This window comes from Myiozetetes cayanensis, unplaced genomic scaffold (genome assembly GCF_022539395.1).
Source record: "Myiozetetes cayanensis isolate MyiCay16 unplaced genomic scaffold, myiCay2020 scf2-11, whole genome shotgun sequence".
Taxonomy (NCBI): Eukaryota; Metazoa; Chordata; class Aves; order Passeriformes; family Tyrannidae; genus Myiozetetes; species Myiozetetes cayanensis.
The window spans coordinates 3,800,359-3,825,978 of record NW_026087411.1 but is presented as its reverse complement, the minus strand read 5'-3'; the positions used below and the strand labels follow the sequence as shown (position 1 = coordinate 3,825,978).

The 25,620-nt window shown below is 50.2% G+C and overlaps 4 protein-coding genes across 6 annotated transcripts; all 4 read left to right on the top strand.

Moving 5' to 3' along the window:
* Nucleotides 1-110: 110 nt before the first annotated feature.
* Nucleotides 111-16,413, top strand: POLR1B (RNA polymerase I subunit B). The gene is made up of 15 exons (XM_050315219.1): nt 111-251; nt 329-496; nt 1,291-1,437; nt 2,284-2,416; nt 3,463-3,599; nt 4,352-4,575; nt 6,167-6,338; nt 7,912-8,083; nt 8,876-9,157; nt 9,712-9,845; nt 10,273-10,443; nt 11,066-11,222; nt 12,557-12,753; nt 13,155-13,408; nt 15,534-16,413. The coding sequence occupies exons 1-15, from the start codon at nt 120-122 to the stop codon at nt 16,411-16,413; spliced, it is 3,360 nt and encodes a 1,119-aa protein (XP_050171176.1). The 5' UTR covers nt 111-119.
* Nucleotides 16,414-17,689: 1,276 nt separating this feature from the next.
* On the top strand, nt 17,690-19,895 carry PTCRA (pre T cell antigen receptor alpha). Of its 2 annotated transcripts, XM_050315238.1 has the most exons (5): nt 17,690-17,782; nt 17,936-18,247; nt 18,488-18,529; nt 18,848-18,984; nt 19,759-19,895. In XM_050315238.1, the coding sequence occupies exons 1-4, from the start codon at nt 17,731-17,733 to the stop codon at nt 18,955-18,957; spliced, it is 516 nt and encodes a 171-aa protein (XP_050171195.1). In that variant the 5' UTR covers nt 17,690-17,730; the 3' UTR covers nt 18,958-18,984; nt 19,759-19,895. The 2 variants fall into 2 exon arrangements, with proteins under 2 accessions (XP_050171195.1, XP_050171196.1); XM_050315239.1 differs by lacking the exon at nt 18,488-18,529.
* On the top strand, nt 19,410-23,036 carry CNPY3 (canopy FGF signaling regulator 3). 2 transcript variants are annotated; one of them, XM_050315235.1, is made up of 6 exons: nt 19,410-19,546; nt 21,229-21,352; nt 21,474-21,570; nt 22,007-22,129; nt 22,309-22,426; nt 22,546-23,036. In XM_050315235.1, exons 1-6 carry the CDS (start codon nt 19,444-19,446, stop codon nt 22,752-22,754), a joined length of 774 nt encoding a protein of 257 aa, XP_050171192.1. In that variant the 5' UTR covers nt 19,410-19,443; the 3' UTR covers nt 22,755-23,036. The 2 variants fall into 2 exon arrangements, with proteins under 2 accessions (XP_050171192.1, XP_050171193.1); XM_050315236.1 differs by lacking the exon at nt 19,410-19,546 and adding an exon at nt 19,927-20,101.
* Nucleotides 23,037-23,274: 238 nt separating this feature from the next.
* Nucleotides 23,275-25,594, top strand: GNMT (glycine N-methyltransferase). Its single transcript, XM_050315234.1, has 6 exons — nt 23,275-23,558; nt 23,720-23,847; nt 24,188-24,301; nt 24,809-24,951; nt 25,076-25,197; nt 25,290-25,594. Exons 1-6 carry the CDS (start codon nt 23,353-23,355, stop codon nt 25,459-25,461), a joined length of 885 nt encoding a protein of 294 aa, XP_050171191.1. The 5' UTR covers nt 23,275-23,352; the 3' UTR covers nt 25,462-25,594.
* Nucleotides 25,595-25,620: the final 26 nt, after the last annotated feature.

The window sequence follows — 25,620 nt, the reverse complement described above, 5'->3', positions numbered from 1 at the left end:
CCCGGGAAGCGGAGCTGGCGGGGCGGGGCCCGCGCGCCTGTGCGCACGCGCGCTGCGGGCAGGGGGCGGCGCGATCCCCGCACGAGGCGGCTCGAGGCGGGGGGTCCCGTGAGGCGGCGATGGCGGGACCCGCGCAGGACCCGCACCGGCTGCGGCCGCGGGGGCGCGGCAGGGCTCGGCGCGACCTCACCGCGGCCCACATCGAGTCCTTCAACTACGCCGTCAGCGAGGGCGTGTACCGCGCCGTGCAGGTTCGTGGGGCGGCGGGGGGGGCGGCTGGTCCGCGCCCTCCCCTGCCCCCCGCCGCGCTGACCCGGTGCCGTTGCAGGACGTGCCCCCGGTGGAGTTCGCGCTGAAGGACAGCCGGGTGTCGCTGACGCTGGTCGGGGTGTCCATCGCACCCCCCGCCGTGCCGGCCGGGACGGTCTGCCTGGAGAGGAGGGTGTACCCCGCCGAGTGCCGCGGGCTCCGCAGCACCTACCGCGGCAGGATCACCGTGAGTGCCCGCGCCCCACCGCCCGCTCGCCCCGCACACGCGGGTCCTGGTCCCAGCCCCGCCCCGCCCTGCACACCCGTGTCCCGGTCCCGCCCGCGCGTCCGGCACACGCGGGGAGCGCAGCCGGCCGAGCACGCGTGTCCCCGTCCGGCGGGGCGGCCTCACGCCCCTGAAGGCGGAGCTGGCCGAGCCTTGCGCTGTAGTTCAAGGCCCCTTCCCTGTTCACTGGTCTCAGGGGGGTTTCAGAGAGCGCTGCCCCCCGCGTGGGGTCCGGGGTGTTGATGCTATGTGGGGGTGTTGTTGTGCGGGCTCACCACACAAACTTGCACGCGCGCAAAGCTTGTCGGGGTCCTGGCCCCACTGCCCTTAGCCCACGTCACTTTAGCCAAGTTCTCCACGATGTTGTCAAATTTACCTTGCAAGCAGCCTGTCAGTTCGGAAGTCCTTGGATGGAGACCCGTGTCATCCCAGAATGATCGTCCATGATGCTGTGTTGAAGGGTCTGAAAGGCAAAGTAGACAATACCAACTTTGTTCACTCACCTAGCAGCTTCTTTACCTATCTCTAGACTTGTATGATTTTCTTCTGTAAACCCATGATGACTGTTTTCCAGAGTGTAATCTTTATACATGTATCTACTAGTTCTGCTTTTTATTATTACTACCATTTTACAGTGATAGAAGTCTGTTCAACTGTGGTAGAAACCTGTGGTTATATGAAATATACAGTTAATATAGCAGAAAATATTAAAAGGGCAACCTTATTTGCTTACTGTTCACGTTGTGTCGTTTTAGGCTGACATCAGCTGGTCAGTAAACGGCATGCCACAAGGGACTATCAAACAGCCCTTAGGGTATATTCCAATCATGGTGAAGTCCAAATTGTGCAACCTCTACAGTCTTTCTCCACAAGAGCTCATGCAGCACCATGAGGAGGAAGAGGTAATGGGGATTTTGTGGATCAGGAGAATCTGTATTTCATCTGAGCAGTTTGTCAGGCCAACTTCTCTTTACAGGGCTTTAGCATTTATATTTTGTTTCAGGTTTGACTTGGTGTTTTCTCTGTAGGAACCTTGATTATGGTGGTTCCATGAGGCAGCTTGTAAAATCTGCAGTCATGACTGTCGTTGAATACAGGGATCTGTGCTATGCTGATACCTCTCAACTGCTACCCAGCAACTGAGGGTGCTGTGATGGGGCCTCTGTGAGGAAGGCCCTCTCCAACAAGATTTGGAGAACAGGCATTGAAAGAGGCATTTGCATTCCCAGTTGTCTTCTGCAGCTTTTTCCTCGTCTCCCCAGTAGCATGTCAGCTGTCCGTAATTATTAGTGCTCCATTTTGCACTCACAAAAGGAGTGATCAAAGTACCAAAAAAAAAAATCAGAAAAATAAGCTTGTAGGAGACCAGGTAGAGATGTTTTCCTCTGAAAATCCCTCTGGTTTATAAACTCAACATGAGAACTTCAGAACGTTTGTTTTAAAAAGTTAATGTTAGCCCTTCAGAGATGTTCAGTTGACCACAAAGGTTTTTGCGATGTTTTTCTTCCTCTAAATTGTGTAACATGCATCCCTTTCCTTGCACTCTGTGCTACATTTAGACTCCATAAGTCACTAGTAAGGAGTGCAGCCTTTCCAGAAGCAGTGCTGAGACATGTCTTGCTATGTGTTTCCTAGTTAAAACATGAAATGTTTGTTTTTACGGTATAATACAGGCATTTTTTTCTTTTACTTAAAATACCAGTTCTGAGTTTCTAAGGACATTAAAATATTTTTTCCTCTCCTGCCAGGAAATGGGAGGCTACTTTATAATAAATGGCTTAGAAAAAGTTATTAGGATGCTGATTATGCCCAGGCGAAATTTCCCTCTTGCAATGACAAGACACAAATGGAAAAACAGAGGCCCTGGTTTCACAGAATATGGTAAGCTGAACAGTTTCCTGCAGCATCCTGGTAATAAGTACTTGAGGACAAACAAGAGTCACCATCTGTAGCTGAATTTTGGTAGTTTGTTTTGTTGTAGCTCTTATATAATGTTTATATTTTTACTACACATAAAAGTAAGGGGCAAACAGTACAAGCACGAGGCAGGTGCTTGCCCTGTGGGAGCTGTTTGAGCTGCCTGTGCAGAGTGAGGAGATTATGTTCCAGGGCTTGCAGTGTGTGTCACCTTTTGTTACATGGAAGGTGCAGCTAAAACCCTGTCTTCAGTACAAGTCAGTGTAAACCACTGAACTTGTTTCATTGATTTTGTCTATCCGTATTTTGGGATGGCACATTTAATTTACATGAAGCAGAGTAAGTAGGTTCTTGGCTGTCGCCTACCTTTGGTATGTATACTCAGCAAAACCAATTTAAAATTAAGTTTAGAATTAAGGCAGAAAATTTTAGATATGATTTTAAACTTGGGTGTTACCAGCTGCTGATTTGACTGGACCATGGTGTTTGAACATACATTGTAGTTCCACGCTTGTTTGTTTCAAGGCAGTGCTAGATTAAATGGTCCTTTTTGGTTTATTTTTCTTTGTCCTGCAGTGAGTGGCATGGGACAGGACCAGGAAACGCTGCTTCAGCACTGCCACCCAAGCACAGAGATGTGAAAACTTGACCCAGAGTGCGATAAGGAAGAGTACTTGTGTGTTGCTTTATATTACAGCCAAAGGTTACAGACAGAATAGTTGAGGCTTGGGTCTTTCTTTTCTTTAAAAACTTCGTGCATCTTCCAAGCCTCTGAGCAAGTGTGCTGACTGTTCTGAAACATCTCCCTGCTCTGCTGAGAACTGAATTGAGCTGGTGTGTTTATTTGAAATGTCACACTGATGCTGGAGTGATCTACCTTGTGTAGATCTACTTTGTCTCAGCCATCAAGTACCAAAGTTTCCCTCATGAATTGTCTCACACCTGCTCAGACACGTTACAGTGATGCAGCCAGTTTTGTGCAGCTCACGTTGGCCTTGTTATTTTTGCAGGAGTAGTGATGCACTGTGTTAAGGATGAGCACACTGCAATAAATATGAACCTTCACTACTTGGAAAACGGCTGTGTCATGATGAATTTCATTTTTCAGAAAGAGTTGTTCTTCCTCCCCTTGGGATTTGCTCTGAAGGTAAGCACTGAATGCTTGTGCTTTCTATATTGAATAAATACAGAAGTTCTGCAAAGCATTTTTATTTTAAGTAATGAGAAGAAGCTAATTCCATTTTAAGTATTTTCAGTCCTCCTTCATGTTCTGATTGGAGAACAGCAGTCCAGACTGAGTCTATGTCTGTAATGTAACAGTACTTAAAGATGAGGCACATTTGTCAGTAAATACAGAAGTCGTTGGTGAAACAGCTTATTTACTTAACCCTAATATCTAAGAACAAGTAGGAAACCATTATAAAAACAAGAATGTTGGATTTAAATGTGAGCTTTAGTATGTGAATGAGGTCCTGAAACTTAAGTGGATTTGTTCTAACAGCCTTCATTAAAAGGCTAAATTGCCTTTTGGTTTGCATGAGAATAAATAGTGGCTTTAGGCAAAGGTGAGTTAAAGTCATGTTTCTAAGTGAGCTTATTCTGTAAAGATATTACCTAAACAAGAGAGGACCTTTAATTTGGAGTGTGCAAGTTTGGAGGTTTTACTTTTTTTCCTTAAATAACCACTCCTTGTATTGGGAGTACTTGTGATCATTATCAGGGTATGAATATCCCCTGCATTACGCTCTAAGCACCTCAGCTCCACAGCATTTTTCAGTTTGCATTGTGGAAGGGCATTTCCAGAGGACTGAAACCCTAAATTATGGGGTGCCTTAGTTCTTCATCTATATTCTATAGACAGATGCTGTGACCTTATTTTTCTGATCTTCTGTCTTTCAGGCATTAGTTAATTTTCCAGACTACCAGATTTTTGAAGAGCTGGTCAAAGGAAAGGAAGGTGACACTTTTTACGTGAACTGCGTTACTGAGATGATGAGAGCGGTGATGGATGCGGGATGTTTGACACAGCAAAATGTCCTTGAGTACCTGGGAAAGAGCTTCAGAATAAAACTCAACCTTCCTGAGTGGTACAGCAATGAACAGGCTGCAGATTTCATTTTGAGGTGTGTATGTATGCATGTAGGAGTGTGTGAGGCAGTGTCATTGTATTGAATTTATAGGCAGACGTAAGAGTGCTCTGCCATGTTACATCACCCTTTATTTTGGTTTTTCACATGCATTTATAACAATAACCAGTGGCCAGTTTTTGATGGGATTCCAAGATATTAGGATGGATCTGTATTTGTTGTGTTCAGAATTATGTATTTTAGTGGACTGGCATAAGTATTCCCAAAATGGTTTTAGGAGAGGGTGTTGTTATTTAGGCGTAAGTGATGAAAAACATAAAGATTGAGGAAGAGAAGGTAAAAACTAGGTCTGTGACTGCTTGAGGCTCCGTATATTGAACAGAAATACTGCAGATTGTTACCAGTTTCGCCCAATCACTCTCAAATATGAATAATTTTTATCTTTTAAAATGGTATAAAATAGATGCTTTAAAATCTTGCTTCTTCCATGAGATAAGTTAGAAAGCAATGGAAGAATTGTCTTTGAGACTCTCACTGTGACAAGTGTTCAACTAAGTATTTTTCTGGTAAAGTAGATGTTTGCTCTTTGTGAGTGTTTTTAGCACACGAAAAGGATCATTTGGGATGCCCAAGTCCTTGAGTACTTCTAAAAAAGTAAATATTCTAGTGGGTGATTTGTTTGGGTTTTGGTTTTTTCCTGTGAGAGGTTTTTTTTTCTCTGATATGGTCTGTACATCTTATTTGCCTCAGCTGAGGAGATGGAAGAGGAGGAATAGTGAAACCATTAATTGGGTTGTACCCTATGTGTAATAAGACAGAACTGTAACTCACCTGGGTAGAACCTGCCTTCAGAGTTTTGTCTTGCTTTGCAGTGAAGTTGTGAAGGCTTTGCTCAAGGGCAATTTCAATCAGAAGTGAAAAGCCAAAAAAAGAATCTTAACAAGTGCTGATGGAAGGCTGTTGCACTTGTGTTTTGGAGAGCAAGTGATCTCAAGTGTCTTGGAAAGCATTTGACCTGCTTTATTGGGAATTAGGTGTGGATCTCCTTTTTTTATTTGTGCTAGAGTGTTACTCAGCCCCCACGTGTGGGGTTGATAGCAGTGGAGATTTGGACTTTCTGTGGCAGGACACTGATAGTGTTAACAGAAATAATTAGTAGTTTACTACTAGTTTCCAGCTCAGGTTTGGGGTGGGGTGCATGATGTGGATGTTCGTGTGTGTATGATTGGTGTCATAGCTACTGTAAAACAACACAAACCTCATCTGTTGGATGGCCCCACATCAAAGAGCTCTTAACATAAAGTGGGTGCTTATAAGGATATCTAACATGAGAGCTTGTAAAATCAATCCTTCACAAGGTTCAGCTTCTTTTAAGGTATATCCTTGACAAAATTAGACCCTTAAAAGGACAAGTTGATAATTTTTCTGCTCAGTTTCTGGGTTATTATTATTATTATTATTATTATCATTAATTGGAATTTTCATTTCACAAAGGGCAAATGCAGAAGCTTGTGCCTTGTTGGCTTTTTATCCAAAAAACTTAGTTTGTGATTATTTAGGAGAAACTTGAAGAACAGCTAGCACGAAGAGATGGTGTTAGTTGTCCTCCTTCTTTCTCTTCCTTCAGCAAGTGTATCTGCATCCACCTGACAAACAGAACTGAAAAGTTCTACCTGCTCTGTATGATGACCCGGAAGCTGTATGCTTTTGCCAAAGGGGAATGCATGGAGGATAATCCAGACAGTCTCATGAATCAAGAGGTGCTTACCCCAGGACAGCTTTTCCTTATGTTCTTAAAGGTAAGGTCTTAAGGCATTTAAGCCTGTGAATGTAGTGGCCATCCAGTCCAGACCCCACAGTGATCATGGGGTCAGGAGAAGTGCAGGAGCCAGGCTGAAGAGCAGGGAGACTGGATATGGTGTGAAGGATGAGACAGTTCTGGATGTATTGTTATCAGGCAGCGTAGATGAGGAAGGCTTGGCTGTCTCAGTATAGGGTACTAAATATGCTGAAGAAAATCCTGTACAAAACCTGTAGTAAAGAGCTTCATAGCATTCCAGGGCAAATGAAAGTGCCCTATACAGGGTCTGAGGAAGGAGGAATAGCAATCCTTCTGGTGTTTCAAGAGTGTTTTGAAACAGCATTCTTATGTTGTATCTGTTGATGCGGGAGTGGTTAAGATCTACCCTGTAGCATTGCTGCTTTTCCACACGGCAAATTTGCAAGAAAATAACCAGCCACTGCCTCTCCCACCTTTCAAAGTGGTGATTCGTGATGTTATCATTGCTCTCACATCTTTAAATTCTTTTATGGATCAGAAAGTTGATAGCATGCTTCTGACTTACACCATTAACTTATTCCTATACAATTACTATACATACTTATTCCAATTCAATATGAATTCAGAGTATTTCTAGGGATACTTCACTTCAGGATGCAGTGAGGAAATTAGTCCTATTCAGAAGCTTGATAATCCCATAAAGTTCATTGTGTAATACTAGTTCTCATCCCCAACTAAAGATACTTCAGTGAGTTATTAGATATCTGTACTAATCTTTCTTCTCCCCTTTAGCCCAAATTTTCTGTAGCATTGTTTTGTTGAAAGACTGTTAAAACCTCTCTACTACTTGAGCGGTTTGAAAGTGAGTTTGGGGAAGCATTTTAGTGCTATATGGAACAACCACCAGGAACTAGAAAAAGTTGCTTTCTTGCCTGGCCCCATCAGATCAGCAGGAGAGTGAGTTAACAGCCCCTTTTTTGAATTCAGAGATCCTAAGTAGTCCAAGTTATACCATGTACAGTGTATACAGTGGCTTTCACTAAGAATTCAAAGCACTGATGGGTGTCTCATGTATTTTTCCCGATTTCTTTGCTATCTACAATCACAGCAGTGATTAAATTACGGATAAAATAGAAATACAGTCCACTATCTCTCATTGTCTCAGCAACATTTAAATATCCTATTCCCATGGCTTTTGAGTTTGAGTATCTAAAGATTATTTTGCTTTGTCACTGTATTTAGCAAAGTTATTATTGTGGTCAGATTACATGTACAGTTTCTGCTTCAGATTTTTTTTGTGCTTTATGGAGTTGTGTTATTGTGCTGCATTTGCCAGACTCATCACCAGTCTGGATGGAAGTGATTACTAAGCTGTTGGGTGGGTGTTTTCCTTGCAGTTCTGTGTTGACATGATACCATCAGCGTTTTAATGAAGTCAGTGTGGGAAATAAGGCTGGAAAACTGTCGGTTCCTTAAAAGTTGTCCATTCTGATTTCAGAGGACTTCTGTAGCATGTGCAGTTGAGGATCAAGTTCTAATATGAGCCTTTATTTTCCTGTTTTAAATTTAAATCTCTCCCTTTTAAACTACAGGAGAGGCTTGAAACCTGGTTGCAATCTGTTAAGTTTGTTTTGGAGAAAAGAGCGGAAAAGGCAGATATCAGCCTAAACACAGACAGCTTGGTGAAGGCATTCAGCCTGGCACCAGACTTCGCCAAGCCATTTGAATATCTTCTTGCAACTGGCAATCTGCGATCTAAAACCGGTAACATGCAGGCTTGGGAAGCCTTTTTTCTTTTTTCCTATTTGACAGAATGAGGAACAACATAAAACTGAGCTCTTAACTGCTTGTAGGCAGACACTGCATCTGAATTAGTGGAAGGGGTTTGAGGAAAGATACAGTTGAGGAAAAAGTAGGATTTCTCCACAGGCATAGGCATTGTGCATGGTATAAAAAGAGGTTAGTTATTAAAGCAAAGACTCTATCCGGATAAATAGTTGAAACTAAATTTAGCATTGTCCAATACAGGAACTGTATTTTGATTTGTTTTCCCAAAGGTTATGTCTTCTAACTTAGAAGGTGCAATGTAAGACAAAGAAGGGACGTTTGTTAACCAGAACTGCCCTATTAGTCATGTGAGTTTAAATGGAAAGAAACTGCTTCATTAGTATATTTCAAATTTATCTGATGCTTCCCTAAAGTGTCTAGTATGACAAGGTTGTACTGTTGTAATAGAGTGCCACTAGAAAATGGTATTAGATTAAAAGGCTGCAGAATTTTGGTAAAATGTACCAAATGCAAATTCCTGGTCGCTTCACTGGGAATTACTTTATGTGTTTGTGAAAGGAACTGGATTTTAAGCAATAGCGTGGAATTTAAAGTCTTTAGGTCTCTTATGGGTCACTGAGTTGCACGTGCACGTGTGCCTCTTGGTAGGATCCACAGTGAGCATCTTTAGGGCTTGTCAGTGAAAAATAAGAAACTGCCTTATAATATCATATTGCATTTGTTAAAGCTGGATGACATCCTGACATGTATCTCAACTTTGTTCCCAAGGCCTGGGCATGTTACAGGACAGTGGTCTCTGTGTGGTGGGGGACAAGCTGAATTTCATCCGCTACCTTTCCCACTTCCGCTGCATACACAGAGGGGCAGCGTTTGCCCAGATGAGAACTACAACTGTGCGCAAGCTGCTGCCCGAATCCTGGGGGTTCCTGTGCCCTGTGGACACCCCAGATGGAGAACCCTGTGGTCTGATGAACCACATGACAGCTGTGTGTGAAATAGTGACAGAGATGGTGCCCGTGGCAGACATTCCACGTTTGTTATGTTCCTTAGGTATGTTGTACTGGCTTGATCGTTTAAAGAAGCAGTCTTACTTTTTATCTCACTGCCCTGCAAACCTGTATCTGGGAAAGGTTCTCCACATAGCATCACAGTACACTGTTAAGAAGGTGAAATCAAACTGAACCTGTACTTACCATGCTTCTGCTTAGTGGTAGCCCTGTCAGCCTTTTGGAGAGTGTAAAGTTCAACATAAATGTCTCTAAACTGTGCTGTAGAGCGAAGATCTTCATTGAAGCACAAGGAATTGCACACTACAAGGTCTAAGAAACTGGACTAAGCAGTAGCTTTGTAATGCTGCTGGTGACTTGAATTGAACTGCAGCACACTTGTGATTGCCACAATAGTGGGAATCCTTATTTCAGTCAGAAAAATGGAGAGGGGAATGGCATTCTTAGCTGTGAATGTTTTGTATTTTCCAATAAATACTCTTTGTCCTGAATTTTTTCTCAGCTTTTTTGGCACGGATTGAGACTTGGTGCTGAAATAACTTCTGTGTTTTGTTTGCTCTTTTGGCTGTTCCTTCTATCAACCTCCCCTTCTCACAGGTGTCACCCCCATTGATGAAACTCCAAGCAAGCCTTATGCAGAGTGCTACAGAGTTGTGTTGGATGGCTCTGTGGTGGGCTGGGTAGAGGGGGACTTGGCTCCTGAGATTGCAGAAACCCTCCGCCGTTTCAAGGTTGTTCTTGCTTTAAATGTTTCTTAGATAAACATCCTCGATATGCAGTGATCAAAAATAGATCCATTTGGAACTTTTTAGTCTTGCATGTATTTATTTGTTTTTATTAACCTGACACAATAAGTTATATTTGGCTGTATATTAATATTGGGACGGGCTATTCTATTTTCCTTTTCTATATCCATATGTTTCATCTGTTGGTTTATGAAGTCATAATTTTTAAAACAAAGCATTTTTCTTGGAAAAAAAAGATAGACATATTCTGTCCTTTTCTTGGTAGAGATTTTTTTTGAAGTATTTTTAATATTTTTTTCTTGTTTTTTATTAGTGGCTACACCTGTGATTGACATTTTATTGTGTAACGTGTTGAATGCAGTTTAACTAAGTCAGTGTTGGTTTGTTTCCAAATTGGTATTTCTTTGCACAGATAACACAAGAGAAAAGATTTCCTGGACGGGCAGAAGTGGTCCTTATCCCAGTGACAGGAAAACCCAGTCTGTATCCTGGATTGTTCATTTTTACTACCCCTTGCCGGATGGTGCGGCCTGTCAGAAACCTGTTCTATGGAAAGAACGAATGGATTGGTACTCTGGAACAGGTCAGGTTTGCATATTTCCATGTTACAGAGCTTTCTGGCATCAAAAATGGGTTTGGAAAATATTTGCAAAAGGAGCTGAGGATGGGGCATAAGGAGCTTGTGTTGAAGGGCTGGAATAGGTGGCAAAAGGGTTTTTCTCACCTCCTGCTAATTGGTTTTTGTTAAATGTCTTAGATGGACTGTAGAGATCTTTTTGAGATCTTGCAATCTGCTATCAGTATTGACTTTGTGAAGCTTTAGAGGTGAAGGGTTGCTGTCTTGTGTGTACTGTGTCACCTTGTGTTACATTGCATTCTCCAAATTGCCATGGACAGCCACACAGGGGATTGCTGGGAAGCTTGCCCATTTGGAACAACTAGTATGGGAGACAGAAAGGAGGACAAGTTACTGCAGTTTTGTATTTCCAGTCTTTCTTTCCTTGCATCTGGTTGTGTGATTGGTGATCAGCAGTTTAATAGCTGTCTCATTTTTCTTGCCTGCTAATACACTAAGGTGCAGATGACAACCTAAAAATGACAGCTAAAAATGAAATGGATAAAAAGCCACTGGAGATAGCTTTGTTTTGCTTCCTTCCCTTTAAAAGAAGGAAGTGAACAAGCATTGTCCAATTCAATGGTTGCAGATCTTCATGAATGTGGCCTCGCAGGAGTCAGAGGTGGTGCCTGGAGTGACCACTCATCAGGAACTCTTCCCTCACAGCATTTTGAGCGTGGTGGCCAACCTCATTCCCTTCTCCGATCACAACCAAAGTCCACGAAACATGTACCAGTGCCAGATGGGTAAGTGCTGTTGTACGCATTGCCACAAGTCCCTGGGCAAGGAAGAGGGTGGAAAAAACCCTCTCACATGTCTATTTCAGTGTGCCTTCCCACGTACCTAAATAACAGCTCTTCCCAGACATTTTTTCAGCATTAAGGTTGATGAACAGCCATTTTTTTCATAGCAAAGCAAATGAAGGTCGTCATCTTAGTTGCCTTCCAGTCTGTAGTCCTAAGTTGTTGCACTCATATTGCCTTCCTTAAGCCTTTAGTAAGTTTTGTGTCGTTTTTCTTAAACTATTAGTTGAGTTTGTTCTTAGACTATTTTTCTTAAACGTTTTCTTTGATGTTGTTGATTGTGTGGAGAAGCGAAGAGCGCTGCAGCAGCTGTTTGGTGATGTGTCTGACAGCTGTGCTGCCAACAGTCCTCCCGTCCCCACAGCTGATGGGTGACCTGCTTCTGACTGGTACCTGCAGTAGGTGCTCTGCAGTACTTAGGGTGAGGTTTCCTTGTTGTGACACCACAGCTGTTGAGAGGACATTTGCTGGGCATCTGTTGCAAGGGAGTAACACAGCACTGTGGCAACAGAGTGAGGTTTTTCTGAAAACTACTTGACAAAGACTTAAATGAATTTAATTGGTTGTCTGAAGGAAGTTGGGGTAGGGTATGTAGTGGAGTTTCAATCAGCTGATTTGCAAGAGGCTTATTAAAAAATAAGGCTAAGAGGAAGTGTGTTGGTAGGGAGTTGAGGAGAGCAGGTCTCATTTACCTCATTAACACTTCTAGTATATTGAATTTCTAACAGTATTATCAGAAAGATGTCCTTAAAACAGGACCACTTTCTCATACTTTCCTGAAAGTACCAATGTGTGACTACGTTTAAAACTCTTTCCTCACTGGTATATTTATACTGCAGGAGCAAATGCTTTTTGGCCTGGAAATATGTAACATGTGCCTCACTATGGGAAACCCCGGGGAGAAGATACAGACACACCCCTCAAAAAAACAAACCAAAACAAACACAAACAAAAAAATATCCCCAGCTAAGCAAACCCAAAACCACCACACCAACCATAATGGGGATTTGAAACTGCAAAAAAGAAAACAAAATTAAAAATAGGCCTTATAAAATGATATGAAAGGAAGTGGGTATTGTGGTTCATAGAAAATTTATAGCTGGGCTTTGGGCAGTTACTAAATTCCAAGGGGTTGAAGATTGATAATCCCTCTGAAGTTTAAGTATTTCCACCTTTTTTCCTAACAAGATACATGGAGGATGAAACGTACATTAATTTTGAATTGATCTTGAATAAATACAAGTTTCTTTCCTCCTTCTTTCCTCCCTTCCTTCTAGGAAAGCAAACCATGGGGTTTCCAGTTTATAACTACAAGGATCGCTCGGATAACAAGCTGTACCACCTTCACACCCCCCAGAGCCCTCTGGTGCGGCCCAGCATGTATGACTATTACGGTATGGACAGCTACCCAGTCGGCACCAACTCAATCGTAGCTGTCATCTCCTACAGCGGCTATGACATGGAAGATGCAATGGTAAGCTACCAAAAGGAAAAATCCTGCTGTTCTGTGAAAGAATTTGATGGGGGGGAACTGGGAAGAAGGATGGTAATCTAGCTGAGAAGACCTTGCTTTCTGTTTTTGGTAGCCCTCACACTTTTTGGGCAGATTCAGGAGCACACTGGTTAAGTGTTGTTACAGCAGGTAATGCTGGAGGTACTGGGATTAGAGCAGAGCTCCCTTGTGCAAGGCAGTGGGCTTCCAGCATTGAAAAATACTGGGGTTACTGGAGGCTTAAGCCTTTTAGAGCGGTGACTTGCTGGGAGGCTTTGTTTAGGAATTCAGTGTTCCGTAATGATCTGATGCTTACCTTATAAATGCTTTCTTTTTTGAAGTTACTAGCAAGTCTTTAACAAGCCTTTGTTTCTTCTCTTTAGATTGTGAATAAATCTTCCTGGCAGAGAGGGTTTGCTTTTGGAAGTGTTATCAAGATGGAGAGCATTGACCTTTCCCTTAAAGCCAGCAGGGCAGGCGATAATTTAGTATTTGGCATCAGGCCTGGTGATCCAAACGTTATGGAGAAGCTGGATGCTGATGGACTGCCTTTTGTTGGGTCTATTCTACAGCCTGGAGACCCATTCTACAGCTTCATGAACCTCAACACAGGGGAGACCTTTACAGTGTACTATCCGTAAGTACGGCTCGTCTGTCCTGGCTCTGCTCACCAGATGATGAGAGCAGTTGCCCCTTTTCTTCCAGGTGTTCCCTTTTCTCCTGGTGTCCATGTCTTGACAGAGACCATGAAGTTTGTGCTGTAGGCACCTCCTACGCACGTATCACATCTGTTCTCTAAGCCAATATGCGCTGCAGAGCTGACTTGTCCCGAGAGGAGTATCTGAGGCGGGTAAAAGGAAAGCGCTTGCAGAAGTGTTTTGCTGTCTCCCAAGGATCGCTCCTCTGCCCACGCCACCTACTTGCTTTTCGTCAATTGTATAAGATGTTCTGTCTAGAAAAACCCAAAGGAACACCAAACAAAAAAAAACAAAATGAAGTGCCTAATCCCAGAGGCTTGCTAGAAAACCTTGCAAGAAAGTTGTTATAGGATTAGGAGTACAAAGAGCATTTTTATTAACATTGCAGATTCTGCAGAATATTAAAATATGTCAACTACACTCCTCCCTCCCCCTGGAATATTTTGGGGATAAATTTTGTAAGGTTTTTGAACTTCAGTTGAAAGAAAGAAACATCCTGGGGCTTTCATTAAGATCCTTTTAATTCTTTCCAGAAAGGAAAGCAAAAACACTGACAAAACCTAATGTTTTTAAATGCATCCTGCACTCTCAATTGTCTGTACAACTTCAGGCCGTCCATGTGTCCCTCTATAGCACTGACAGAGTGGGGATAGTGCTGTGTAATTACTCACATTGTGAAGGCAAATTAGTTTGAGAAGCACTTGGGTAACAGAGTAACTGGCATTACTGGGAAGGCCATTGTTTATTACTCTGTAACAGATGCTGCCCTGGCTGCGCTGGGGAGTCTGCTGTGGACTCACAGAATTAGTCAATCTGGTCGTAGAGCAGGACTAGGAGACTCGGCACATTATCATGTGGAGGTGTGTAAGCTCAGCCTTGTCCTGTTCTCCTACCCCACGGTGCAGCTCCCCAGCACTCTCATGCTAGCCTGGCCTTAGTTCAGATTCCTTATCCAGAGAGCTCTGAAACATTCAGCTTTTGTTCATTCTCAGTCCCGATGAGGTAATTATTCAGGTTTCTACAGAGAGATGAGGTTCCCAGCTTTCAGTCTTGGCTCCTGCTCCCAATTTGCCCCAATGGCTTAGAGCCCTTAAGGGGGAGTTCCCTTTACTGTCCTAAGTGCCTCTTATGCTGCTAGACCATAGGAGTGGGCTTGGGAGGACAGAACCTTTGACTTCAAAAGTTTGAACAAGCTTGGAAGAGGCTAATTGTGCTGATTTTGGCTGGGGTAGAGTTAATTTTCTTCACAGTGGCTAGTATGGGGCTGTGTTTTGGAAACTTGCAGCACAGTTTTCTTTTCTTTTTTTTTTTTTTTTGGTGATATCCTGTCCTGGTTGCATGTGGACACAACAAAATAATATCTTTGAAACAGGAACTAAACTTGGGTACAGGCCTTCCACAAACACATTAGGACTTCAGAGGAGAAAATTAGTCTTGTCTTATATTGGGACAAAATATATTCTTTAGCTGTTGTCTCCAAAATAAGTGGAGAGTTCGGGCTGAAAGCTCTATAACAACAATTAAGCCTGCAGCAGACACCTAGCACGTGGAATATGAGGTTGAGGGTTCATCTGGAGAAGGAACACACCCCTGAACAAGGCACTTATTGGCAAAGCTCACACTTTGCCTTCCCTTTCTGATCTGAACTTTTGTCTCTGCTAAAGAACTGAACCCAGTTCTTTATTTTGGTCTCCCGTCAATATGGTGTCGGTTTATTGGGAGTAGGGAGAGGGACTGGTGCCTTAACACAAAGGAAATGACACTGGTTTCTCAGATACAAAGTGTGATACAGATGAACCAGATTTAAATGATCTTTATTTCAAATCATGGGTGGCATGCTGACCTGAAAGTTGTAGCTGAATGGGATTTGTCCAAATTCTTACACGGTCTGATTACCTTTGCCACTGAATAGTACTTTGAAGAATGGTCGTGTTTCCCAGCTATCCCAAGGCATTTTATAAGAACTATAAAGTGGTTTAGGTTTTTTGCTTAATTTTCCTTTCCTAGCTAAAAATCATTGACATGCCTGACACTTTCGCTGTGATTGTTTTTCCACCTACACAGGAATAAGGAAGTTGGCATTGTAGACAACGTCAGATTATGCAGTAATGACCGTGGCACTGGGAAATTCAAGAAGGCTTGCATCACTGTGAGGGTTCCCCGAAATCCAACTGTTGGAGACAAATTTGCCAGCCGCCACGGACAGAAAGGCATCCTGAGCCAGCTCTGGCCAGTTGAGGATATGCCATTCACAGAGAATGGGATGGTTCCAGACATCCTCTTCAACCCTCATGGCTTTCCCTCCCGTATGACCATTGGAATGTTGATTGAGAGCATGGCGGGGAAGTCGGCAGCACTGCATGGTGTCTCCTATGATGCCACTCCCTTCACCTTCACAGAGAAGAAGTCTGCCTTGAAATACTTCGGTGAGACTTTAGTGAGCGCAGGTTATAACTTCTTTGGGACAGAAAAGATGTACAGCGGCATCAGCGGCCTGGAGCTGGAGGCAGAGATCTTTGTGGGAGTGGTGTACTATCAGCGCCTGCGCCACATGGTCTCGGACAAGTTCCAGGTGAGAACGACAGGGCCCCGAGATGCTGTCACCAACCAGCCCGTCAAGGGGAGGAACGTGGAAGGTGGGATTCGCTTTGGTGAGATGGAGCGGGATGCTCTGCTGGCTCATGGCACATCGTTCCTGCTGCAAGACCGCCTGTTCAACTGCTCCGATGGCTCCATAGCCTACGTGTGCACAAGCTGTGGCAGCATGACATCTCCTGTGCTGGAGAAACTGCCCAACTCCTCTGTGGCAAGCAGCAGGAGGTACTCCTGCTCAGTCTGCAGTGAGGTGGACTCCATTGAGGTTGTCCCTGTGCCCCATGTCTTCCGTTACTTTGTGGCGGAGCTGGCAGCCATGAACATAAAAACAAAGCTCAAGGTGGAATAGCTTTGTCCCCAGCACAGCAGTGCTGCTGCTTGGAGGAGGTATGTGTCATCCTGCCCTTGCCCCTGAGAGTTTCAAGTGTTTAGTCAATTCTCAGGTTCTTCAAAGTTTTGCAAGTTTAATTTGATGATTGTATTGAGATGGGGTGGTCGCCAAGCTGTATGCAGAGGAAACATGGCTCTGTTGAAGTTAATTTGCATTTCCTAAAGGCTCACTAGCTACCAAAAAGTGGTATATGGAAATCAAGCGATATTGCTGCTCCCACTAGGCTCCTGGGTTGAGAGTGGCGGGGTATCTTTGTTCTTGAGTGCTGGCTGAAGCTGCAGAGAGGAAGAGGTCATAAAACAGCATGAAGTGGATGCTGAAAATGACAAAAAAAAAGATATATTTTTGTTTTTTGAAGAAAAATCTTTCAAAAACCTATGCCTTAACAATGTCTATGTGTTAAAGTGATTGGACATGTTTTGTTTTGCTTTATTGTCATACATGTGCCTTAACCCATGGGGAAGAAGGCACTAAGTTCTGCTGCATGAAGCCACAGCCTTGACCACAAGTAACCATGGTTGCCCTGTCAGTCTTCTCCTGGGAGTGTTTGGTGTGGCCAAGCCCAGCATCTATCTTGGTGTAGCACCACCGTGCTGGGGTTGGGTGTTTTTTTTTTGTTTGTTTGATTGCTTGTCTCTGGCTAAAGAAGAAGAAAGCAGAGGCCTTTCCAACCTGGCTCCAACCCTGACTTGCGCTCCTGCAGCGTGGGCACCGTGGTGTGGGAGCTCATCGTGCCCCCCTCAGTGCACTGCCCGGCTCCAGCCAGCCCTGTCCCACGCACCCTTCACTCTCCTCCGCCCCCCCGGCCGCCGCGGGGCAGAGCTGTTGAGTTCTTTGGTACATTTCTACATCACCTGCCGTCAGCGCCGCGCTGGGGTCGGGGGAGTGCTCAGGGCCCGGCGGGGCCAGGGCGGCGCTCCCAGGGCTTGGCGGGCGGCGGCAGGCGGGAGGCGGTGGGGGTGTCCCCCGTGGGCGAGGCACGGGGGCGCCGCACGCCCGGCGGCTCCCTCCCGCTCCGCACCATCCGCAGCACCTCGGCCAAGGAGGCGGCGGGCGGCGGCTCCGGGGCCGGGGCCGGGACCGGGACCCGCTCCATGGCGTGGTCGGGAAGGAGCGGCGGGGCGGGGCGGGCCGTACCACCGGCGGGTGGGGGGGGAAGGGCGGTACTACAGCGGCGGGGGAGCCAGCCCCGATCCCGCAGCCCTGGCGGGGGGAGGCGCAGCGGGTGCCGCCACTGGGGGCTGAGCCCTCGGCAGCCCCACGGCCCGAGCCGCCATGGAGGTGCCCCGGGTGCTGCTGGCTGCCGCTCTGCTCCCGCTGCTGCCCCGTGAGTACCCAGCAAGTAGCCCCAGCACAGCCCCGGGGCTGACAGGCCGGATGCCATCCAGCCTGTGTGTGAAGAATGAGCACCACGGGGTTGGCGGCCGTGCTGGGTGGGATGTGTGAGGGGTGCAGTGCTCCTAAACCCTGTCTCCCCCAGTTGGCAGGGCAGCTGTGCCGCTGCCCACCCTGGCCCCACCGCTGAGCATGGTGGTGGCCGGGCAGCGCCGGCAGCTGGTGGTCTGTGTGGTGAGCGACCTGGCCCCCAGCTCCGGCCATGCTGTCTGGATCTCCAGCGGGAATGGCAGTGTCCTGCCGTCCTTTGCCTACGGGGCCTCTCAGGAGGATGGTGGCACCGTCTGCTCTGTCTCCCTCCTTTCCAACGACCCCTTGGCCGAGGGAGAGCTCGCCTGCCACGTCGGGGCCAACAGGACCTCCCCATCCCACAGCTCCAGCCCCATCCGCATCACGGGTATGACCCTGCTGCCAACCCTCCTGCCTGCCTTGCCCATTGCTGCCCAACCTGGTGGGTGCCCTGGTGGCCCCCAAGGAGAGGGTGGCAGGGTCTCTGGGAGCAGGGAGCAGGTGTGAGGCCCTGTGGGCCAACGTTGCTGCCTTGATTGGCAGGCACAGGAAGGGGTTTGTGGCCAGCCCTGCCGCACACCTGGTGTTGGGCTGCCAGCGTTTCCCCAGCTGCTCTTTCATCCCACAGGCAACGAGGAGGTGGCAGAGCTGTGTCCTTGCAGCACAGCCGGTGAGTCTCCAGCCCTCCTGTGGTGGGAATGTCAGTTACCAGGGAGAAAACCCTGCTGAGCTCCTGCCAGGGGCTTGACTGCGACTGGGGGCTGGTTTGGGATGGCTTTTCTCAGAGTGTCAAGGGATTTGGTGGTAAGAATGGGGAAGGTGGGTCAGAGCCAGCCTGCCCTCAGGGACAGCATGAGTGTGACATGAGGTGACTCTGGGACATATAAAGCTCCCAAATCCCCCAGAACCTGGACCTATGGCAGGACTAGAGAGGATGTGGGGGCAGCGGGGTTTCTGTGGCAGGCGTCACCCCACCCTTCCATTGCAGTGCTCCCGGACCATGCCTTGGCAGCTCTGCTCACGGCTGTTCGGGTGGTGCTGCTGAAGGTCGTGCTCTCAGATGCCCTCCTCACCTCCATCCTCCTCGCCCAGAGCTGAGGGCTTGGCAGATGCCCACCCTGAGGGGTAAGTCCCCTAGTTTCGGCCTAGGGGTGTGAAAGGCACCCAAAATACTCTGGAGACTGGAGACGGAACCCCCAAATGCAGGAGGGAGGGAGAGACCCAGTGTCGTTTGGGGGGGGTGCAGGGTGGGAATCCTTTACTGGGGAGACAAGAGAGAGGGGCTGCCATGTTCCTGTGGGTGGCAGGGCCCCGGAATTATCCGGAGGACGGGAAGGGACCCCAGGGTGCCCCGGTGGGAAGGTTCCCAGAATTCCCGGGCAGGGAGGGGCCGGGGGGGGGCGGCCGTTCGCACCGGGGCCACGTGGGCGCTCGGCGGGACCGCCCGGCGGGGCGCGCGCCGCCGGGATTGGCGGGCAGGGATTGGTCGCGAGGGCCACGCGCGCCGCCGGGATTGGCCGGCGCGGCTCGGTCGCCATGGTTACCGGGCGGGGCGCGGCGGGAGCGCGCCCCGGAAGCGGAGCCATGGCGGCGGCGGCGGGGGCAGCGCTGCTGGTGATGCTGATGGCGGCGGCGCTGGCGAGGGGCGACGACTCGGACTGGGTGCGGCTGCCCAGCAAGTGCGAGGGTAAGCGGGGCCGCGGGGAGCCGGGGGGATCGGCCGTCGCCCGCTGTCTGCTCGGGCCGGGGGTGCGGGGCTGCGCCACTGAGGGCTGCCCCTCTGCCCGCCTCCTGCCCGCGGGCACCGGTGTCCCCGGTTCGTAGCTGGGTCTGCTCGTCTCTGCTGCTTACAGTTCGTCCCCGCGATGCTTCCTTCCTTAGCAGTTCCTTGGTTCACAGGCAATCCGGGGCAGGTTTTGACGGACATTTGCTGTTTGCTGCGGCTTCCTCTGCCTTTGCTGTGCAGGGACATGTGGAGCTGGACAGCAAAGAGAAAATAAAGAAATATGGACCTCTTTACAAAGCTTTCTCCGGGGAAGCAGCTCTGGAGACACTGATGTCTGAGCTCTGCCGTGACATCTGCATCCTCAGAGAAGCATCAGAGCGAGCACTGACCACACTCTGCTCCTCTTCCTGCCCAGGCTTGGAACCTGTGTCAGCGTGCAGCAATAGCTGCGGGCAGCACCTGGATAACTGGACCCAGCAGTGAGCATGCCTGGCATGTGTGGGCACAGTGCAGCAGGTATGCTGTGGAAAGGGACATCTTCAAGGCCTGAGTCCAGAGGGGCTGCAGGAAGGAACGCTCATCTCCCCTGAGAAATGGCTGCAGATACCTCCAGCCCCTGGTGCCAGCAGAGAAAAGATTGTGCAGGAGGTGCACACAGGGCTTCTCAATACATGCATGGGAGCTCTGGAGAAGCCACCTTGTTCTCCTCCTGCCTGTGGCACGACCCTCTGCTCACATCATTGCCCAGGACAAAACACAATGTCTCACTGCTGCCACCAGACTGCTCCTGCTGGGGCTTGGCCCTTCTCCTAAAGTGGGGCTTGAAGAAGAGGTGCTCCTGACGAACAGGAGCCCACAGCAGAGGATAAAACTTTATCCAGCCTCCTGCAACCCTAGTTTTGGGGAAGCAAGGGCCACACCATGCCTGGCTTCCATCCGTCTGACAGAGTGCCTGCTTTTGACCCCTCCACATTTCCAGTTGTAAACGCCTGAGATATTTCTCCTGCTCCTTTTTTCTATAGCTCTGTTGAACTCTTTTTACAGAAGAAATAAAGCTCATTTTTTAGTTTTATAAACAAAACCCTGCACTGTGTCCTAAAGCTGTTGGTGCTGTGCTCTCTCTGCAGCAGTGTTGCTGGAGCTCATGGCCTCTGTGGCAGTGGCACAGTCCATAGCTACACCTTGTCCACTGGGCCCTGCCAGCTGCTTGGTCCCCAGCACAGTCCCCAGAGCACTGAGGGGACCATTACCAGGTGGGATGTTCTGTGGTCACGAGGAGAAACTGTGACCCATGCTGGGACATGTGTTGCAAAAGATCCTGTCCTCTTCCAAGAGGAAGAGAGCAGCTTGTGTCGCGGAGGTAGAAGCTTCAGGGGGAAACCTGCAGGCAGAACTGGTCCTGCCTGACTTCCCAGCTGTGCTGTAGCGGCTTACACTGAAGCTTTGCTTTGGGTGTTCCTGCTTCAGGAGTTGTCCAGTGGAAGCAGTCAAGCCATTCCTGGTTATTTCTTTGAACGGCCAAGGTGCGTTTGGCGTGCCTGGCTCCTGGCGCTAGTTCCTGCTGCTGTCCCAGCTGCTCTGTCCCACTGCCCACGTTCAGAACAGTGACACCCCCTAACTTGCCTGTGCTCTCCTCCCTGCAGTGTGCAAGTACGTGGCTGTGGAGCTGAAATCCGCTTTTGAGGAGACTGGCAAGACCAAGGAGGTGATTGACACCAAGTACGGCTTCCTGGACGGGAAGGGCTCTGCCGTCAAGTACACGCAGTCGTAAGTGGGAGTGGGACGGGGGTCTCCTGCTGCTGTCGCTGCCTGTGGTCTGCAGAGCTGGGGGCTTTGGGAGGCCGTTCCTGGGGGGCCATGCTAAGCCTGAGCCCTTATCTTCATGCAGGGACATACGGTTAATCGAGGTGACGGAGAACATCTGCAAGCGGCTGTTGGATTACAACCTGCACAAAGAGAGGAGCGGCAGTAACAGATTCGCGAAGGTGAGGGTTGTCCTCCGGTTCCCTGCTCCCAAATGTCCCTTGTCCATCCCACACTGCCAAGGTGACAAACCACGTTCATTCTTCCCATCCTCTGGATCCCCTGCCAGTGCCCGGCATGAGAGGCCCTGCTGCCCTCCAAGTCAGGTATGGGGTGCTGTCCTTGGTGGCGGTGGGCAGGCTTCTGCCCTCGCCTGTGGGGATGGAACCAGAGGCTGTCTTCCTGTTGGTTTTGGAACCATGTTTGCAGAACTATGTTTGTTTGGACTTGTTGCCACTTGAACTCCCTCCTGGTAATGCTGATGCCCCAGGGGCCTGACTTTCTCTGGCTTGCACATTCCTGCATTGCTGGGCAGGGTTGTATGGCCTGATACTGGGAGGGGAGAGCGGGAGCCTGGCAGGAGGAGCACCACCTGACCAGGCAGCGCTGCTCCTTCAGGGCATGTCGGAGACGTTCGAGACCCTGCACAACCTGGTGCACAAGGGCGTCAAGGTGGTGATGGACATCCCCTACGAGCTGTGGAACGAGACCTCCGCTGAGGTGGCTGACCTCAAAAAGCAGGTACCCAGACCAATGGGATTGGCCCTCAGTAGATTCTGTGACCTGGTGGGCCAGAGTAGAAGGGGAGAGAGAGTCTGGGGGTGTGCTGCTGGAAGCGGGGTGTTGGCAGGACCTGCTGCCCTGGCCCTGGTCCTGCTGCACCAGCACGTGTCTGGAGCTGGGCTCTCCTCTCTGCCTAGTGCGACGTGCTGGTGGAGGAGTATGAAGATGTGATCGAGGACTGGTACAGGCATCACCAGATGGAGGATCTCTCCCAGTTTCTCTGCGCCAACCATGTGCTAAAAGGAAAGGACACAAGTAAGTCCTGGCTGCTGCCAGGGGCTGTGCAGGAGTGCTAGGAAGGGCAGGGGAGCCTTGTCAGGGCACAGGGAACCCTGCCTCTCCCTCAGAGCCCACTCTGCCCCTCTCTTCCTCAGGCTGCCTGGCAGAGAAGTGGACTGGCAAGAAGGGTGACTTGGCAAGCGTGGGAGAGAAGCAGAGCAAAAAAAAGAGTGGGAAGAAGAAGAAAAAGGACCAGAAGGATGAGAGCGTGGGAGCTGCCAGCCTCCTGGACACAGGGGAGGCCTTGGAGGAGGGCGTCCAGGAGAAGGCTCCGCTCACCCACAGCCCAGCTGATGAGTTGTAGACACTCAGCCCCAGCCGCCGGGGCCGCCCACTCCGGGGTTTCAACCTGCTGTGCCTGTGGGTACCAAAGGAAGAGAGGGACTTGTAACCCGGGGGAGACCAGTGCACCCGGCTCTGCCTTGTCGGCCTGGGTGCCATCCTGATATTAGGTGTCACGGAGCCGCGGACTCAGCCCTGTTGTGCCTCCCTGCCGGGGGCTCCAGCTCCGGGAGGCCGCGAGTGCTGCCCCGGCGCCGGCTCTTCGCACCCAGCCGAGACTGTAAATAAAGACGTTTTCCCCGGAGCCGCCGCTGCCGGCCCTGCTTGGCCCGCGGTGCCGGGGCGGGCGCGGCGGGGCCCGCGGGGCGAAGGTCGGGGCCGCGGCGGGCGCGAGGCGGGCGGTGATTGGCAGGGCCGGGGGCGGGGATTGGCGGGCGAGGCGCGGATTGGCGGGGCTGCGGTGTAAGGGGCGTGGCTCGGGAGAGGCGCGGTCGGAGCGGCCATTGGCGGGCGGGCGGGGGCGGACACGCCGGCGATTGGCGGGCGGGCCGGGGCTGGGTCTCGCGGGGCCGTGAGGGCCGTGTCGGCGGCTGTGTCGGTGTCGGTGTGGGCTCGGCGGGATGGTGGACAGCGTGTACCGGACCCGGTCGCTGGGGGTGGCGGCGGAGGGGCTGCCAGACCAGTACGCGGACGGGCAGGCGGCCCGCGTGTGGCAGCTGTACATCGGGGACACGCGGAGCCGCACGGCCGAATACCGCAGCTGGCTCCTGGCGCTGCTCCGCCAGCACCGCTGCCGCTCCGTCCTCGACGTGGCCTGCGGCACCGGGTGAGGCACCGAGCCCCGCGCACGCCTGCTCTGCCAGGTGTCCCTTCCTGCTGCCCGGGGTTGCCCGGGGCCTCGCTGCCCTCGGCCATCCCCAGTGTCCCCCTCCCTTGAAGCCCCCCACTGCCCCCTCAGCTCGGTCCCGCTGACAGCCGTGTCCCCAGGGTGGACTCCATCATGCTGCTCGAGGAGGGCTTCCAGGTGACCAGCGTCGACGCCAGCGACAAGATGCTCAAGTACGCGCTGAAGGAGCGCTGGGAGCGGCGCAAAGAGGAACCCTTCGACCGATGGGGTGCGGGGGCTGTGGGGACTGGGAGGGGCGTGGGGACGCTGACACACCCACCCCGGTGCAGGGGACTCTGCCCTATGCCCCTCTCGTGTACTGTCTCTGGCCCCTCGCAGTGCTGAGGCCCCTCATCTAGGGTGGCCTTGTTGCAGGGACAGGCAGGGACCTGCTGGTGCCAGCTGCTCGGGAAACCCAAGCCATGGTTCTTGCCTGCCTGGCTGCTAGCCACAGGCTAGATCCAGCACCTGCAGGGACCAGGGAAGGGCTAGGTGGTGCTGGGATGGGGTCTTGCAGGTGGGGGAGGCTGTTGGGTGTCCCTGCCCTCATACATTTCCCTGTGCTGCAGTCATTGAGGAGGCCAACTGGCTCACACTGGAGAGGGACCTGGAGAAGCCTGGAGATGGATTTGATGCAGTCATCTGCCTTGGCAACTCCTTTGCACACTTGCCTGACTTCAAAGGTGAGTTGGAGGCAGGGGAGGGGAGGGGGAGTACCTATGTACGTGCGCACACCGTCTCCTGTAGGCTGAGAATGTGCCCTAACTCCTTCCGTTAGCGGGACAGGGGATTACATGCAGTGGAGCTGCTGTGTCATGGTGCATCTCCAGGGAAGCTGAAAATGTGCCCCAGTTTGTGACATGAGTGGGCCCGTTGGGTTCCATGGTGGCAGTGGAGGAGGTGTGTGCATTTATGCCTCAGCTCTGGTAAGGCTGGAGGCACAACCAGACTCGTGCCACAAGTGGGGTGGTGGGTTCCCCATCTGGTGTGCTCTACCCCTGCGTGGCTGAGAATGTGCCTGAGCTGATGCCATGGGTGGAGCTGTGGGTTCTCCAACCTGAGACTGGGGTGGGGGGGTGGAAATGGTAGGGGAAGGGGTATATGTGTGTGTCTACATGGGTAAAATGGGGCCTTATGGGCTGTGCCATGGGGTACAGCCAGTGACTGAGACACCACTATTTCCTCCCCAGGGGACCAGAGTGACCACAAGCTGGCCCTGAGGAACATTGCCAGCATGGTGCGGCCCGGGGGTGTCCTGGTCATTGACCACCGCAACTATGATCACATCCTGGCCACGGGCTGTGCACCGCCTGGCAAAAACATCTACTACAAGGTGGGTGGCTGGCAGACCCTGCCCCATCCCAATCCCCTCTGCCCCAGCCCCACGGCCCCAGGTGGGGCAGGCAGCAGGGCTGTGCCCAGGCTGGGGGCTACTGAGCCCTCCTGTGGTCTCCCAGAGTGACTTGACCAAGGACATCACCACCTCAGTGCTGCTGGTAAACAACAAGGCACACATGGTGACCCTGGACTACACGGTGCAGGTCCCCCCCACTGAGGTGGGGGCAGACCCGGAGCTGAGGTGAGAGGGGCTGCAGAGGTGGCTACCGGCAGGGGGGTGGCTGGCCCTGTGCCCCACTGTCCCTAGGCCTCACCAGCATTGCCTCCTTGCAGCAAGTTTCGGCTCTCATACTACCCACACCGGCTGGAGGCCTTCACAGCTCTGCTGAAAGGTGCCTTCCAGGGGAAGTGCCAGCACAGTGTCTTGGGCGACTTCCAGCCCTACACGCCGGGACAGGCCCATGTGCCCTGCTACTTCATCCACGTCGTGAAGAAGACAGGCTGAGGGGGCCATGGAGATGGGACTGGTGGCTGAGAGCTGCGAGCAGCTCTGGGGACGAGCAGGGGGTGGGGACGTTGCTGAGAGATGCCTGGGAGATGCCTCTCTTTAATCAAGAACACTTGTGAGAGCTACTGGAGATCATGGTCCGTGTGTCCCTGTATG